Below are 16,414 nucleotides of genomic sequence, written 5' to 3'. Positions count from 1 at the left end.
ACCTTACCCCAGACAGAACTCAAGGTCCTCCTTGTGTGTGACCATCTCCAGCTCTCCTGAACACGGTTAAAGGAAACCACTGCCTATTTGCTGTGGCCACTATTACGAGATTATGTAGCTAAACAAGAATATCCAGTTGTTGGTCATTGATTTATCTATAAAACAGTAACTGTAAAAATGATAGAAGAGGTTCTGTACTAGGTAGTCTTGTGAAACAGTTTATTACTTAAGCATTAATGACCCGTTTAGAGGTCTTTACTGGTCAGGTAATGACCAGCTAAAGGAGTTAAGGGCCCGAGGCAAAGCACTCTAATAAAACCATGCATACAGCATGTGTTTGGTTCCTCTGAATTCTATTAGGAGAGAGGAACGTAAAGGGTAATGAAAGACATGTCCAAGAGGCACTCATATCAGCCCTCTCATTTTATATCGGGCATAATGCGCGTGGCCTTATTCCGGCTGCACAAATCACGCCTTGTTTATACCACCACCCCTCCCCGAGAAGAGCAGTAACTGCAGCCAAAAATGGCCAGTCATGAGATGTGAGATGTTAAGGACCCTGTTCCTTTGGGCAAACAAACCTTCATCCAACGGAAGGAGCCCGTGCTACTATTCAAACACCCGCTATGCTCTGCACCTGCAGGGAACACAGGCTCAGCGCAAAAGGAAGGGAGCTCATATGCTGACAGGCACCTCAGCCGCTCCTGCAGGTCCTAAACCCGACTCCACTAGTATTAAAGGTAGAGGGATTGTTTTCTATATTTCCAGGCAACTCTACTCAAAAACATCGACTTGAATATGAATGCTCGCTTGGTTGCCTTTTTTATTGTTTGCATTACGAGAAGAATCATATTAAAACAGGAGCGTACTATGGACCTCTCTACTCTAAGACTGAGACAAAGCAGCTGTACATATATCCCTGCCAGTAAACGAGAAGCCAGGAGTCGGAACAATAGCCAGGGCCCTCGCTTTTGGCTTCAGAGGCAGGTAAAACACTCGGGCCCACATAACCGCATCTCTCTATTACAGCCCCACAGCATCATTGATTTCAGTCCTGATTTATGGCATCATTTGTTCTTGATAAGAGCCACTTGCCAGCACTACTCAGGAAAAGTAAAATACAATCTAGGAGCGGAAACTAGAAAGAAGAGAGGATAAGAAGAAGAAAGAACTGCTAGAGAAATCTGCACAGATTCCTGTATTTGCAGGACGAGGTGTTCTAGGCACAAGCAAGTTTAATGGCTCAGCAGTTATGGCTGTATCATCAGTGGTAAAATGAGGATAAAGACCATTCTGATGACTTAGTCAAAAAGTTACTTAATTTCACTGTCACTTCTATGACTACAGTATATTTTGAATGTTTATTTTAAAAACCACTCTGCAGTGCTTACATGACTAATTATAATAGCTTCCTTAAAGTATTTCCAATTTTCTGTGTAAATAGCCTTTTAAGTCATGTTGGGGCTTATTTCAGAATTTAGCAATCTTTCAGAGCCATTGTAGCTAATTGTATACATACCTGTTAAGCCAAATTTAAGTTTAACTCATGTATAGAGTAGAAAAATGGTAGCTTCATATTCACAACATTCCAATTTGAAAGGTCAGATACCTCAGTGCTTTATTTCAGACCATCTGAAATGATCACAGTACAGCCTAGGCATTCACTGAAATTAAATTTTTCATCAAAAAAGCGGGCAGAGCAGAAAACACACACAATATTAAACAGATATGATTATTTCTACAGCTGTACACTTTGAGCAGCTCAGAATAGGAGAATAAAATTCAGGCCCTAACTAAGAGCTGACTCAGTGCATGTACCATAAAGGCTGAATTTAAACCAGAAGATTTATTCATTTTTAGAGCCAAATTATAAACTTTTGCAACACAGGGTTAACAGCAAAAGTGCTGACACAACAGTAAGTGTATAGTGGCGCCTGCAAGCAGCGCTATAATTAATCTAAGTGTACTGTCATTACACTAAACGCTGCTTCTGCAGGATCATTCCAAATCATGAGGCACTTTCTCTCTTTCTCAGATAACATGCAGTTTATTTCCAGTCGTAGCATGATTTGCTAAAGGAACATTAGGTCTCAAAGCAATATCTTAATCAAATCAGAATTTTCTTCTGTAAAACAAATCTTTGGCTTTTGGAGAATTAGTAACATCTAATGCCTTAGGATAGAGATGTGAAACTGTGAGCTGAAATACGCACTGCTGGAGACCGTACTCAGCCTCCTTGCTTCTAGCCATTTACAAGTACATCTATCTAACCTCCTACCTACACACCTACACTTTATATGGTCATAAACCACCAATGCAATATCTAAATTATACCCTGAAAACTCCAGGTTGGAAATGGGTTGTATGAAAATTCACCTCATGTGGTTTATTCATTTCTGCAAGAATAGAAGGCTCCGATTCCTTTTGGATGGAACTCGTTTAAACAAAGCCCAACAGCAAACACCCATAAATTAAAGCATTATTGGTATTTATGCAAAGAGATACACGTAAACTGTGTGAATTCTACATAAACGGCTTAAAAAAGGAAAGTGGTAGAATCTCACACACACAACCCTAAGTGCATTTATAAAGTTATTAAGTACTTTGTGAATTAATACTTTGAAATATGTATTACAAGGGAAGAAAAAAAAACATCCTGTCTGGAAACCTGTTTATTCACATGCATTTAAGATTTTCCCTACTGCCATTCACATCCATTGAAGTAGCACTGCCTTAATAAACTAAGAAAATATAGGAACAAAATTAATTTAAGTATTTCACTATATCTATATGAAGCTGGTAATTTATAATAAATAGACATTTACCCAGAATATATTCCCTTTACTTCAACATAAGCTATATTTGAAGCAATAGTCTGCCTTGGGAATTTTATGACCAAACTACTATGATTATGTTTACAGAGTTTAAGCATATATACCAGAATTACTCATTCTTTACTTTTGATATGTAGGTCTGTGATTAAAGAGCAATCTGAATTCTATGCTGGAATTTCTATAATAGAAATATTAACATGTAATTGCTACACTATATTAATGTAAATCACTTTGTAAAAGCGTTAGAATCTTCAGTGGAGTGCCGGAAAAAATTATGTACAGCAAAATGATAAAAAAAAATACACAATAAAAGTCAATGGTGAGTTTAGAAGCCGGGGTCACTGGGCCAGCACAGACCACTGCTCATTCACCATCTTTGCCCTTTGAAAACAGAGTTGCAACTCTGAGAATTTGATAAAACAACTTCAGAAGAACATGTGCTTAGAAGACATCAAGCAGATGTAACAATCATTCATGCTAAGGCTACTGTGGTGCAAAGTCAACTTATGCTTTTCCACTAATAAATATATTTTATCTAGTAAACAAAGAATACAGCAACACACATACAAACATGTATACACTCAGAGAAGCCACAAAATATGCCTGATGACTACTCTACATTTTAAGAGTGAATAATGTGTGATTACAGACATATGGCCCTAGCCAATAGTGTGTCAAAACCTAGAGCAAAGTAGTATTAAGAAGTATTAAGATTATCCTTAAGTCAGTATTAAAAATCTGAAGTACTAAGATTATTATTTCATATCTAAAGATGGTGGTCCACAAACATTTTAAATTAGCAGTAATTTTGCTCCCCTCCTTGTGTTGGTAGTGGCATTCATGCAACTGCACAGGCAAATAAACCAGGAAATTAATGTAGCTGCAAAGTAATTCCCTTTCTCCATGCCCCTTTCTCTCTCTCACACACACACCAAAAGAAAAAAAAAAAAAAAAGGCAGCTTTCAGCAGGATCACAGGATCACTTGCTTGATCTGATTCACAACATGATATCCTAAAGGCCAGCATCAGCACGAGGCAGATGGGACAAATGCATAGCTGAGGAGGACTGGAGGGGAAGACAGCACTTATCCTGGCAGCTTGCACGTGTCAGATTTAAAGTGAATGACGAACCACACCTACAATTTACAGTGTTCAGGCTGAGGGTGTTTTATGGCTGTTCAGAGAACACCCAAGGCTCATTATCCCCTTTGTCTTTTGCAACATCTCCAATTCTCACTTTGGAAATCCAACCTACTTCTCTGACCACACATGAAAAACACCACCAACAACTAGCACTGCTCTGTCCACGCTGGGCAGCAGCAGCACATCAGGCTGTCACTACAGGACTGGACCAGCCAAACTGTGCCAGCCCCGTTACAGCCCGCAGGTGTACCTGTGGCATGGAAACTCAACTGAAACAACATTCACAGAACACACCTGTGGAGTCCCCCAGGTTACTTGGTGGGGCAATTCTTCAAACTACAAAGATCCTGCTGACAGAGAATGTCCGATGCCAACATCCCGAAACGTTCAGAAAAGGGGTTACCAAGGGTGCACTGTCCTCTGTTGACTGAGAAAGATTTCAGCACTATGAGGCAAGGCAGTCAAGCTGTGTGGCTGACCATACCCCAGTGCTAACCGTACCCAGGTAACCCTCCATACACCCACGTCACGAGCATGCCTGACAGCACAGATGAGCACAGCAAGCTTTAGGAGCTAGAGACAGGTTTTCAGCTGCTGCCTCCACATCTACTTAACCTACCTTCACATTTTCAATGCCTTTTCCTCAGCAGTATAAAAGATCTGCTGAAATCAAAAGGAAACAAACAGCACGGGCAAGCAACTAACACTTCAGGCGCAAAGCACCCCATGGTGGTGTGGAACCATGGTCACTGGTCCTGCTGAGCCTCACGGGCAGCACGCACACCCCTGTGTTACAACAGCACCTCAGGTCTCTCACCTGAGCCTAGAAGAAGAGATCCTGCTCGTTCTACGAAATGCTTTTACACAAGCACCTCCGGCTCACAGACCCAACCCCCTTCAGGCGAATCCCAGGTCACAAGGCTACAGGATCGGACTTACTTCTGGCGCTGTGGCTGCTGCATTTTCGGAAGCATTGTAGCTCATCTTCAGGCAGGTGCATGGAGTCCAGTTTCTCCAGGATACCTTTCCCAGGTGAGGGTGCAGGCTCTGCCCCCTCAGGGCACCGGGGGCCCTGAAGCCATGCTCTCTCTGTCTCCAGGTTATAACAGAAAAGCCACAAAGTACCATTAAGGCAGAAACATTTTGTTGAGGGTTTTGCTACTTCTAAGGAAACATGATGGGCTCAGACATCTCGCATCAGAAGAGGGCTGTAGGCACCAGATCATTAGTGGGCAGATACAACCCTGAGTCAGAGCCTTATGCCAGCCCTAAAAGGCAGGAGCTCAGACATCACTGTGGAGCTTACATTTGCTAGTGGCTAAATCTAGTGATTAGTCAGCACCGAGAGCTGCTGAATCACTCTTCAAAGGCACCTATCTCTCTGCTTACATCAGCTACGCAGCCGCTGCACTTCACTGAAACAGGCTGGGCTGTCCATCTGTGGCTAGGACCCTTTTATTAAGCCTCTACGATGCCCAAACTGCAACACAAACACCTGACCCCTGACCTACCGCAACGTACATGCTAACAAATTAACAAGACTGACAGGCACAGCAAAAGATGCGTAACAGCTCATATTTAGTTCATCTTTTTTTTCCTGATAAAATAATTTCAAATGGAATGCAATATTTACCTTTTGTCTCAGCAATCATGAATATATTTAAACATCTTTTAAAGTTCTTGCCAGTTCAGAATCCATCTGTCATTATTAATTGTTTGGGTGTTAATTATTTGTGATTAAATACACGTAGGAATTGATATTCATAGAAGACAAATGACATACGAAGCAGATGAGACAATTAGCATGAGTTACTTCAATAACCCTGAACTCCCCCAAATCTTTGCATCATTAAAAGCTGTGATTAACAAAATCTTTGATTAGCAAAAATAATAATAATAAAAAATCATGAGATTATCATCATATTTTATTACTGTGACTCTTTAACACTTTTACTGACCATGACAGACTTCACCTGACTGAATCTGAATTCTGTCAACTCTCATCGTAACAAAACCCAGTCTTAGAGATAAGGTGCTCTCCACAGGGGCTAAACAAAAGCAAATCAATATTTTCTAGCCAAAGGACAATCTTTGAGTCAAGATCTGCGTGAGGAAAATCTTTACCCAATTCTTAGAGGAAACCAACTACTTAGAAATACATAATAAGCAATTAAACTTATTGCTTCAGAATTTAACAGGAGTTTTAAAAACAGTGGCAATTATTTTCTCATGCCAGTGGATGAAATTTCTCATGGTTATGTTAGCAGCACTTCAACTAAAAATGATTCATGCAACAGAAAACATTCATAAAATAAAACAGAAAAAAAAAAAAAGTAAAACTTCTGCTCCTCAGTGATAAAAGCAAACAAAAGGCATATTGCTTTACAGTGGTTTTGTCCGTGAGAGAATTTTGGTACTGCTCTAGCATCCACTTTGACAGAAAATGGCCGTTAAACCCTACATAAAGAGTATCTCTGAAATTTTTCTTGTTTTTGTTTCCTTTTTATATCTGAAATCAATTAAACAATAATTAAAAATTGATTTTGAAATGCTTAATCCTGCACATTTCTGCAATTTTTTTTAAGTTTCTTTTTTTTCTTGCTTCTGGGGAGACTTAAATATCACTGAACAAAATCCTCAAGACTTTTCTTACCAAACAGGAGGATTTATAAGAGACAGAGAGACAAATCCTACTCTTCTTATTTAGAGGAGTGCTGCTATCACAGTCAACAGCATTGCGGCATCTTTAAAAGCAACACAGCTTACACCATATCACTGGAGTCAACAGGAGTGCCCGAAGGATGACAACCAGAGCTATGTTTCTGAAGTACTGTAACACCTAAACAGAGACAAATTAGACACACTTAGGGGAGGTGCGTATAAGTAAGGTTACTACAGTTCCGCAGAATGTCGCAGTTTGGTTCAAATCCTCAATCTGTCCACTCACAGCATGGCAAAAAGTCAATCCGTGTATTTCAGGGACTATCAGTAACTTCTCCTCTAAACCCTGGTTGTACTACAAACATGGGAATTTTCCAAAAGACACGGGTTACATCAAGCAAACAAACATCTGATATGCCTGTATTTGAAGGTTGCAAGAAGGACCTCCTCTGACCACGAGAGGGAGAATTGAATCATACACATTGTTTATTCACATATATTTCTTTCTCAAACCAAGCTCACAAGGAGCCCACTTTGTAAGTTCAATACAGCCAGGTGATCTACCTCCCAGCAGTGGGATCCCTGCCTACACACGCTTAACAGGGGCTCAGGGAGCCAGGTGAACAAAACCAAGCCCCAGAACATCTTTTTTTTATGGAGGGATGTTGAAGCAGAGTCAGGAAGGGTGAGGATACTGGGATGCATTTCTTGAAGGCAAGTTATATCTGAGTTTTCATAAGGATCTTAGGAAAGACTCCTGAAAGTTGCAACTGGGATTTTGAGGTTTCAGCTGTGCTTTGTCTTTTTCACCTCAAAATAAGGTTACTGGTGTACGCTGCCTGTTTCTGTAGCCCCCCTTCACAGGTGCCACTGGTGCTCCAAAATGTGCTTGGGCTGCTGGCTAACTTTGAGGTGGGACTTCAGACATTGGGCTTAGCTCCTGGCCCTCCTGCTAGCTTGGATCTCACTTACTAGGAAGTCTCCTAATAAGGAAGACGGAAACAATTACAGCCTGAGCTCCTCCAAAAAAAAAAAAAAAAAAATAGGGAAGGTCCTGACAGAATATTTTCCATGAAGAACACGGGACACTGAAACCTGACCTTTCCCTCAAGCCTGCAGACCTAGAGTTTGCTGATAACCTTTCAGGCCTGCTGCAAAGAACAACTATTCTCTGGGCTGCCAGGGAAGTCACGGACTGAGGGATGCATGAGATTGTCATGAGAGGTTTATGTTTATTACATCCATTGCTGCTGATAGCAATAACTAAGAGGAGTCCCCACTGTACAAGCCTTTGCAGATCTGCAATAAGTTCTTATGTTCTGGTTATGTTTCAGCGCTTGGAGAAGTGCAGAGTAATGGAGGTAAATAAATAAATTACAACATGCGTTTTTTTCACCCCGCTTCAAAACACAATCCTAGTCCTCATTTTTCAGAGCCAACCATTACTCATGCTCACCCCTGAGGATCGGCTTTATTTACAAAAGAACTCATAACCATATGACATCGAGCCTATCTCCTAGCCTCCCTATGTTATTTGTGACTGGAATAATCACAGAGCATTTATAAGAAATTTGAGGCAGTATTAAGTGCAGAGCGTATTTTGGTTTTTGGCCAGAATGTCTGGACCTTTTATTGTACTCAATCAAATATATTATTCTGATCTCCAGCCAGCGAAAGAAGATGGGAAGAAAGCTCTGTTCAGCCAAAGAACAACACAGTGGATGTGACTGGGACCCAAACATTATTTGTCAGCGGACAGATGGGGAAGCCCCATCCCAAAGCAATGTGTAATGAACAGCTACTGATGGCATGATGGAAACAGGCAATACATGGTTTACGTTCTGCTGCTCCTGAGGCATGCAGTTATTTTTCTCCCTTGGATTTTGAATTCCTTTTTCTTTCCAGAACATGGCTAAAATCTAATCCTACATACTGAAACAACTTACAAAAGCCAGCTTGTATCTGACATGCAACAGCAGTACAGGAACACCTGAGCCACATTTACTATGCCATTGCAGCTGCGACAAAATTAATGAGCTGACCTATATGAGAAGGGAGTCAAAACAAGCTTTTCCAGCACAATGGCAAAAGCTTTGTATAGAAATAGGTCTACTTAGATTATTCTATATTATAAAGTTACATATACTTAGGCATAGGAAAGAGGATTTTGAAATTCAAACTGTGTAGGACCAATTGCTGTTAAATTAATACTCCACAGCTGTACTGAACCTCAGAAGACACACCACTCACCCACTCATTTTCCAAATGTGTGGAGAAAGCAGCTGCAACTACAACATCACCCTGTGTGATGCTACAAAGCAGCATCTTAAGAACAGACGAGTGTACTGTGCACACATGGTAATATACATGAGATATAGCATGCATATATGACCATGTAGTGCATATATGTATCTCCTGTAGGATCAGATATTTATAAACAAAACCAGCACCTTCAAAGGCTGTGTATACCCATACATGTAGAGCTATATATGATTCTTCTACAGCCAGAAAACCCTTCCTAGCAAGCATTTCAGACTTGTTTATGGATGGTGACCTAGAAAAATGCACTCAATGCAGGCAACAACAGTGTTCAATTAGGTATTAGGAGTAGGTTCATTTAGGTGAGCATTTTTGGAAGCTCAAAATCTGCAAAGAAATTGTAGTGAGTTTTGCAAGTCATGCTGAAAGCAGAAGTTCTCAATGGATTGGTTAAGCCAGCCAGTGATACTAGAAAATACTGATGCCAGCACTTCTGATAAGCAGGTTAACCTGTAATGCTTCAACTACTATCCTTAGTGTCACTAACTGCTTCATCCTGAGTGTAATTGACTCCAGGGGAAAACAAAAGAGGGGATTTTGTTTTGTTTTGACAAATCCACTGCAAGGCACCACACTAAGGTGCCAAAGGCTACTTTGTATTTACAATGCTGATGATACGCACAACTCAGAAGTTTCCTGACCTCAAGTACAAACACAACATGAAAGGTGATATATCAAACTGACACTATCACAGCCAGGAAAAAAAAGAAGAGAAAAACACCTCAGATTTATACCAGGCTTGCCTGCCTAGCATAAATACTAACATCAAGCTATGCAGGCTTTGTTATACAGCTGCTTAAAAGTTCTGTGATATAGCACAAGGGCAGAACAGTCCCAAATCAAATGGAAGGCATTTCCAAACATAAAATTATAGGAGGTAGAGAAAGAAATCTGATGAACCTGGAGAGGAACTTTAAGTTTACAGAAGCCACAGCACATTCAGCCCTCATTTATCCTATTCACATCTCCATTCCCTATCTTGCACCCACAACCTGCAGGGCAGTGCCCCCCTCTATTTGTCGTGCCTATACTTTTTTTTTTTTTTCCACCATACCCTGTGCATGTGTGAGCCCTATCCCTGAAACAGGTTCAGAGGATTTCAAACAAACCCTAAAAACAGAAAGTGTCTGAACCCAAAGCTTCTTTTAACTGAGGCATTAATAAAACTCATAAAACTCATCTTAGAATGCCCAAAACAGGCCTTCCCCCCCCCCCCCCAAAAAAAAAAAAAGTTCCTGTTGGTTACCTGGAATCATATACAGTGTTCCCCCACACAGGTTTGAGGTCCCCCCTCTGTACACTGGGGGTGTTTTAATTGTTTAGAAAGAGCATTCATCCATTTTGTCACAGCTGTATCTCAATCGATTCCAAAGGCCAAAAGCCGCTAGCTGTACTCCAGGATGCAGTACCACTGAGGTGAAAGGAAATACTTATGTAAGAAAGTAGAGAGAGATAAAAATAGCATTCCGCAGTACCTAACCAAAAGTAATAACAAAGAAAATTTTGCAGCTGTAATTGTACATAATGTCCAAATGACCCATTAGAAGACAGACATTAGAAGAAGTCAGTCACTTTACAAAAGATAACATAAAAGCATTGATTGTGAGTGAGCATAAAGTAAAAGCAGGGATTTAGAAGTTTTGCAGTGCTTTCTATACCTTTTCACACAGCGTAGTCTAATCGTGGATATTTGGAAAATATTACTGTTAGTATTGGATGTAGTATTGCATTTCCTCCAAAGAACATACATTTGAATAACAGAATATATACTATGAGCTCTGTATCGTAATTTAATTTAACCATGAAACCAATTTCTGCCTTCAACATTTTATGTTTTACAGTATGAAACAGAACATTATTTGCTGTAATGTAGTTTATTTAACCTTAACCTGATGTGGTGCAACAGTGAATACAGATACACTCAAAATGTTAATAATATGACACGCCAAGCTGATTAAAATTTCAATTGTGTTTCCTCCATCTCCTTTGGAAAGTTAATGAATTAATGAATCTTTAAAGGACAGTCAGGGAGGCCTTAAAAAGAAGATGCCTTTTTGAGTAAGGAGAGAAAGTGGCAGATTACAACTTAATGGCTTCAGAATAATGGTAATTTCCCTATTTTCTTCACTTGCCTTAGCTCAGCTAATGGCTTCATTAGTGTCCACACTCTCAAACGAATAATAGAGGACCATGTCACATCCATCTTAGTCACATCACAATAAAACCGTTAAATACAATTCAGCTACCTGCCTTCTGCCAGTCTGTGCTATGAGGCAGAATTAGCAGCACAATCAATACAGAATCCTGGTATTAGATTCTTTTTCTTTTAAAAAAGAAGTGTATCATCATGTACTGCTATTTAACTGTATTGCAAATTTTATGCTAATAAGGTAACTATAGTTACTCAGAAAGGACAGAAAATGAAAGGGAAAAGATATCCTTACTTTGCACCTATTGCAAAAAAAAATAATAATAACACAGCTCTTTATTTGATAAAATTGATGAATTACCTCAAAGTCAGCACAGACATGTCAAGTTCTTCCTGACATCCCAGATACCAAATCATTTCACAAACCCGGCTAATTAAGCAGCTAAAACCCTCCTTGGCTTTAGCTACCTCTGTCTTGGGAGAAGAGATTCCATTGAACCAATTAAAATTTTTGGAACAGATTCAATGTAACAGAATACAGCTCCAGCAAAAGGTATGAAGACTGATGCAACAAGTTCACAAACTAATCTCAGAACTCCACAAACAAAAGAGAATTCTGACTTTTCAAATACTTTAAAGATTTCTAATTTACAAAGAAGTTCAATTTTAATTATTTTTGATCATTCATTTTAAATTAAATTTAAGCAGCACTGTTCTTTTTACCCATACAGTTTGGCTATCCTATGCAATGTGAAATTTGTTTAAGCACATTTCTCTCATTATATACATCTTTCATACAACAAACACCATGCAGGCTCTAACAACAGTGGTTGAAACATGCACACTTGGCAAGATCTAACGCACACGTACTATTACCCTGTACTTTTTATCAGTGGATACCAGAGGAGCAAGCTCCAACTTCTGCCTAGCTAAACTACAGCTGGCAGCTGCACACAGGTACTGGGAGGCGCGGGGAATGGCCCGCTTAATATGTAAGGAAAATCTCAAATGCTTCAGGCAAAATTGTGTTCTCAGATCCACGGCGCAGACCCTGAATCCCGTGTTCTGCCCCTTCCTGACCCAAGCATCTAGTGCTACCAAAAGCTCCTACGGACATGTAGAGGCAGAGGTTTCCTGGATCATACCAATCTGAGGCAGGATTTTGCAGAGAAGATTTCCTGGACTGATTCCCTGGTTCTCTCCACACAACCCTACCGTAACCACATCCAACTGACGTCCAGGAAGAAACTGCTTTTGTAAATCTTAGAATACATGAAGTGCCGGGCGTCTGCGCCTGTCAGCTGAATAAATTCTTCTGACAACATAAATCTGATCCCACTGAGAAACCTTTTTTAAAATACATTATTGACTAAAAATATTTATATGCAGCACTTTTCCTGTTAGCAAAGGTAATATATTAACTGCTTTGCCAGTACTGCAAGTAACTTCAGGCCTAAGATAAAGTATTTTTGTATGCGTGCTATATATCCCTTTTGATTTAAAACATGATGTCGATATCTTACTAAATCACAGCTGAAGTCCCAGCCTTAAACAGATCTTGAGTGACACCTGCATTCTGAGTTTTTATGAGCAGTTAAGCAATGATGAGGCCTTAATGAGAAGTACTGCTTTCAAAGTACGTAGCTATGGGTAAACATGAAATATCCTCCTTTCATATTATGACTGTTAATCATGTAGTTCTTACACGTTATTTTACAACAGACAGATGGAAGAAGCACAAAAGATCTCCTACTTCTTGTCTACCCTCAGGATTCTAAAACCATACAAATAAAAATAAACTCATGGAACAAACAAAATCAAAACCTGACATATAGTTGGGCTACCAATGTATTTCTCAGAAGACCAGCTCACAGCTCACGGCGGAAGGTGTTACTCTCAACATCCCAGTTTGCAGTCTTGGCCTAAACAAATTTCCCTCAGAACAAATGTGGAAAGCTCCACAAATACATTTGTCTGTTAGACCTCAGAATTTGCTTAAAGACATCACTATCTATTCAGACACCAGCTTCCTATTACACGTGTGCCCGCTAGGGCACTGATTAATTCTCTGACTGGGCACAGAAACTTCATCTACAAATAGGCCAAAACTACTGGTTTGTGACTCAAGAGGCAGCTGCCACATCAGCATTATAGCACCACTAACACAGGAAAATCCAGATGTGACCTTTATTTGACATCAATTGGCCAAAGTATTGCCTTTGTTTGTTTGTTTGTTTTAAATATAACTTTAAACACATAATTGAAACAGAACATTTAAAAATACAACAGTAATTTTAACATTTGCTATAGGCATGCTTAAGAGTTCCAAGTCAACTTTTTTTCCTGCTCACTGCACCTTTAAGATTTCTGCATCACCCCCTCATTCACTGAGCTGTCTGTAGGAAGAATATCTTATTGCAAGGTAGAAGAGGCAGGAGGGAGATTACTATTTGTAGGTAAGTTAGGCAAGAAAGACGCATTTACTACTTTCCTGTTTTAACCAAGCAGTTTTACAAACTACAGGTCCCCTCAGAGTAAGCTCGCTTAGCATGCAAGTACATTATCTGCCTAAACTCTGCTTTTCTGATTAAAGTTTTGTATTTAATTAAAATTGACTTTAATTAAAATGCAAATATTCTAGGACTTCAACAATAAATTGTTTACACTAGACTGAGAAACAGCCCTCAAAGGCTTTGGAAAAAAATAGTTTCAATTGCAAGCTGTATGTTCAAACCTCACTGCTCAGTGAAAATGGGTAAAGATCCTTTTTTCTCCTGTTGGCTTGATCTTTTTTAAACAAATGGAAAGATATCCCAATTTGTATCTAGAATTCAAATAGAAAACAATCCCCAAAGTTATTGGCTGTTGAGCAAGTAATTAGGCCAGTTCAGAATATCTTTTGTGTTTGAAACAATTCCTTTAGCCAATTTTGCTAGGAAATGATACTGACACCACAAAAGAATTGCCAGTTAAATGAATGATACACATAGTCCCTTCACTGAGTGATAAACGTGTGCGTGAGCCTGTGTGCATGCAAGGATCCATCTGCATTATCCCTTCACCAGAAACATCCTGCTAGAGGTTCAAAAATAGCCGTCCTGTTTACAAAAGAGCACAGTTTAGATACAGCAGATATATAGCTCGCTCATTTCTTTCTTTAAACACACACAGAAAGACTCTACACCCTAGGTTTTGATTTACTGCAAGCTAGACTATATGCTTTGCAGCATCAACAATACTTTTCTGTGTGAAGTGCTGGGACTCAAAGGTGAATTATGCTTATGACCAATTCATACCCATCCTCTGCTGGGAATAAAATTGAGCCATTGTAGTTAACCGGACTTAAGCTTCCCAAAATACAGTTGTTCTTAAAGAAGTTTATTTCTAAAGAAACTCGAAATCAGACTGCATAATTTTGGTAGAGTTCTATTATGCATGGTTTGGAAAGAAACGTGCCAACTTCAAAACCTTACTATAAAAAAAAAAAAAAGAAAAAAAAAGAAAAAAAAAGGCAAAAAAGGTAAACAGTGCTTGGAAGGTTTTATGATTTGTTAGCAAAATCCTGCATTATACTTATTGCTATTTCCCTGCTCAAATACTGAAGAGCGGTGATGCAAGCTAAATGAGAAAATGGAAGTAACATTTAACAAGTTTGAAAAATCCATTTACAGAAGCTGGTGGAACGAATCGTTTGTGGAAAGTTTTTAACTGGAAGTTCTCACTAGAGTAATGGTATGGATCTGACCCCAATGGAAGTTCCATAAAGTATCCTCATTCTCTTAGAGAAAGTCTTACAAAGACCCACTCACTATAAATTTGAATTTCCTAAATTCATTGCAGATCTGAGAAACCAAAATGAAATAAATTACCACAGTTTGACACCATCTCCTTCATCATAGTAATTCCAGATTTCAGTATAAAAGCCATTACTTAACTTGCACGCCATAATTTACACACTCTTTTACACAATAATTTTTGATCCAAGAAGAGATTCATTTTCCTTTTATAATTATCTTGTGTCAAAGTCTTTAACCTTTTCATCTGAAAAACTAGAGCTGGATTCCTTCTCGAAACATATGTCAAGAGTGCTGCTCCGCTCAGCGTGCTGCAGGAAGGTGCTGGACAGGAGGGGGGAGCCGGCAGCGCTACAGGGTTGCAAAACAAGATGATGCAACTACTGAATATAGTCCTGATTCTGTACAATTCAGTTCTATTTTTTCAGTTTCCTAAATCTAATGAAGGGCAATATTTTTAATAGGGCACACGATTGTTTTAATGTCTCCACAAGCACCCCCCTAAAGCAAAGCAGCCCAAGTACTGCTGGTTTGAGCCACGAATGGCAGAGAATCAAGCTCACTGACCTTACCTCTGGATTGCTCTAACAAAGAGTACATTGTTAAATAAATCTTAACAGAGTGCACCGTAGTGTCACCTACAACCAATTACCACCATTGGTTGCTTTCCAAGCACTCCACAGCAAAACAATTTATTTTAGTGAATAAAATCCGTGTCACTCCAACGTGAAGCTTTAAGTACAGCATGAGACCCAAAGAAACCACAGTGGCACGCGGTTATTACTCGATTTGCATAAGTTATACAAATCAATGTAGATTCATTAATTAGCATTTTCAGAGGCTGGAGCTCAGGGAAGGCAGGTTCAAGCCCAAGCACACCAGCAGCCGGCCTCTCACAGAACAACAGGCACCAGACTGGGCACTATGCCCCTCCCCTGATGCTAAATCAAGATTTCACTCCAGCATTTGTCCAGCATTTATGACAAAAATAAGAGCGATATTCTACCTTATTAAAATTAAAATTTATATTAATATAGCCAGGTCAATACATACCTGGTTAACTGGGCATCTTTTCAAAATGGCGCCTTTTAGTCACACGTAAGAGGCCTGGCAGGTGCTAGCGGCTGCAGGCCCACTTTGGGGTAGGGAACAGACTACGCCTTAGCAAAAGGAGGTTTTTATGCAAAAAGGTCTCCACATTTGCTCCTGGCTTGCTCCCAGCTGTGTTGTGTGGCTGAGAGCGCCCCAGCTCCTCAGTGAGGCTCTGTCAGGTGCCTGGGGCTGCACACAGCCGCCACAGCCAGCGGATGTCCGCTGAGGCCTCTTCGCCAAGGGGCTCCGCACCACCTCAGGCTTTGTTCCTCACACAGGTGGGAGCATCTGCCCACTAAGTGGCACTTAAGGTGAATGACAACACGAAGCTGGTGGAAGGCCTCAGAAAAAGCCGTAAGATACATCTCGCAGGGCTCACTCCTGTCTCCGGTGTTGGAGGGAGAGCTGTTATGGACACCAGA

At 39.9% G+C, this 16,414-nt stretch overlaps 1 protein-coding gene across 6 annotated transcripts in view; it reads right to left on the bottom strand.

Moving 5' to 3' along the window:
* Positions 1 to 16,414, bottom strand: part of AFF2 (AF4/FMR2 family member 2) — a 366,303-nt gene that overhangs the window by 297,976 nt on the left and 51,913 nt on the right. For 2 of the 6 annotated variants that reach the window (XM_035326400.1, XM_035326402.1), the window contains exon 1: positions 4,917 to 5,417. The exons of 3 other annotated variants lie outside the window; for them this stretch is intronic. In XM_035326400.1, coding sequence (XP_035182291.1) covers positions 4,917 to 4,951 — 35 coding nt within the window. In that variant the 5' untranslated portion in view covers positions 4,952 to 5,417. Of the gene's footprint in view, positions 1 to 4,916; positions 5,420 to 16,414 lie in introns of those variants that run through there. One more of the 6 variants, XM_035326401.1, reaches the window with a different exon arrangement.

Source organism: Oxyura jamaicensis, chromosome 4 (genome assembly GCF_011077185.1).
Source record: "Oxyura jamaicensis isolate SHBP4307 breed ruddy duck chromosome 4, BPBGC_Ojam_1.0, whole genome shotgun sequence".
In the NCBI taxonomy this organism is placed as follows: domain Eukaryota; kingdom Metazoa; phylum Chordata; class Aves; order Anseriformes; family Anatidae; genus Oxyura; species Oxyura jamaicensis.
The sequence above is the reverse complement of the archived record's forward strand: the minus strand, read 5'-3'. Positions and strand labels throughout refer to the sequence as shown.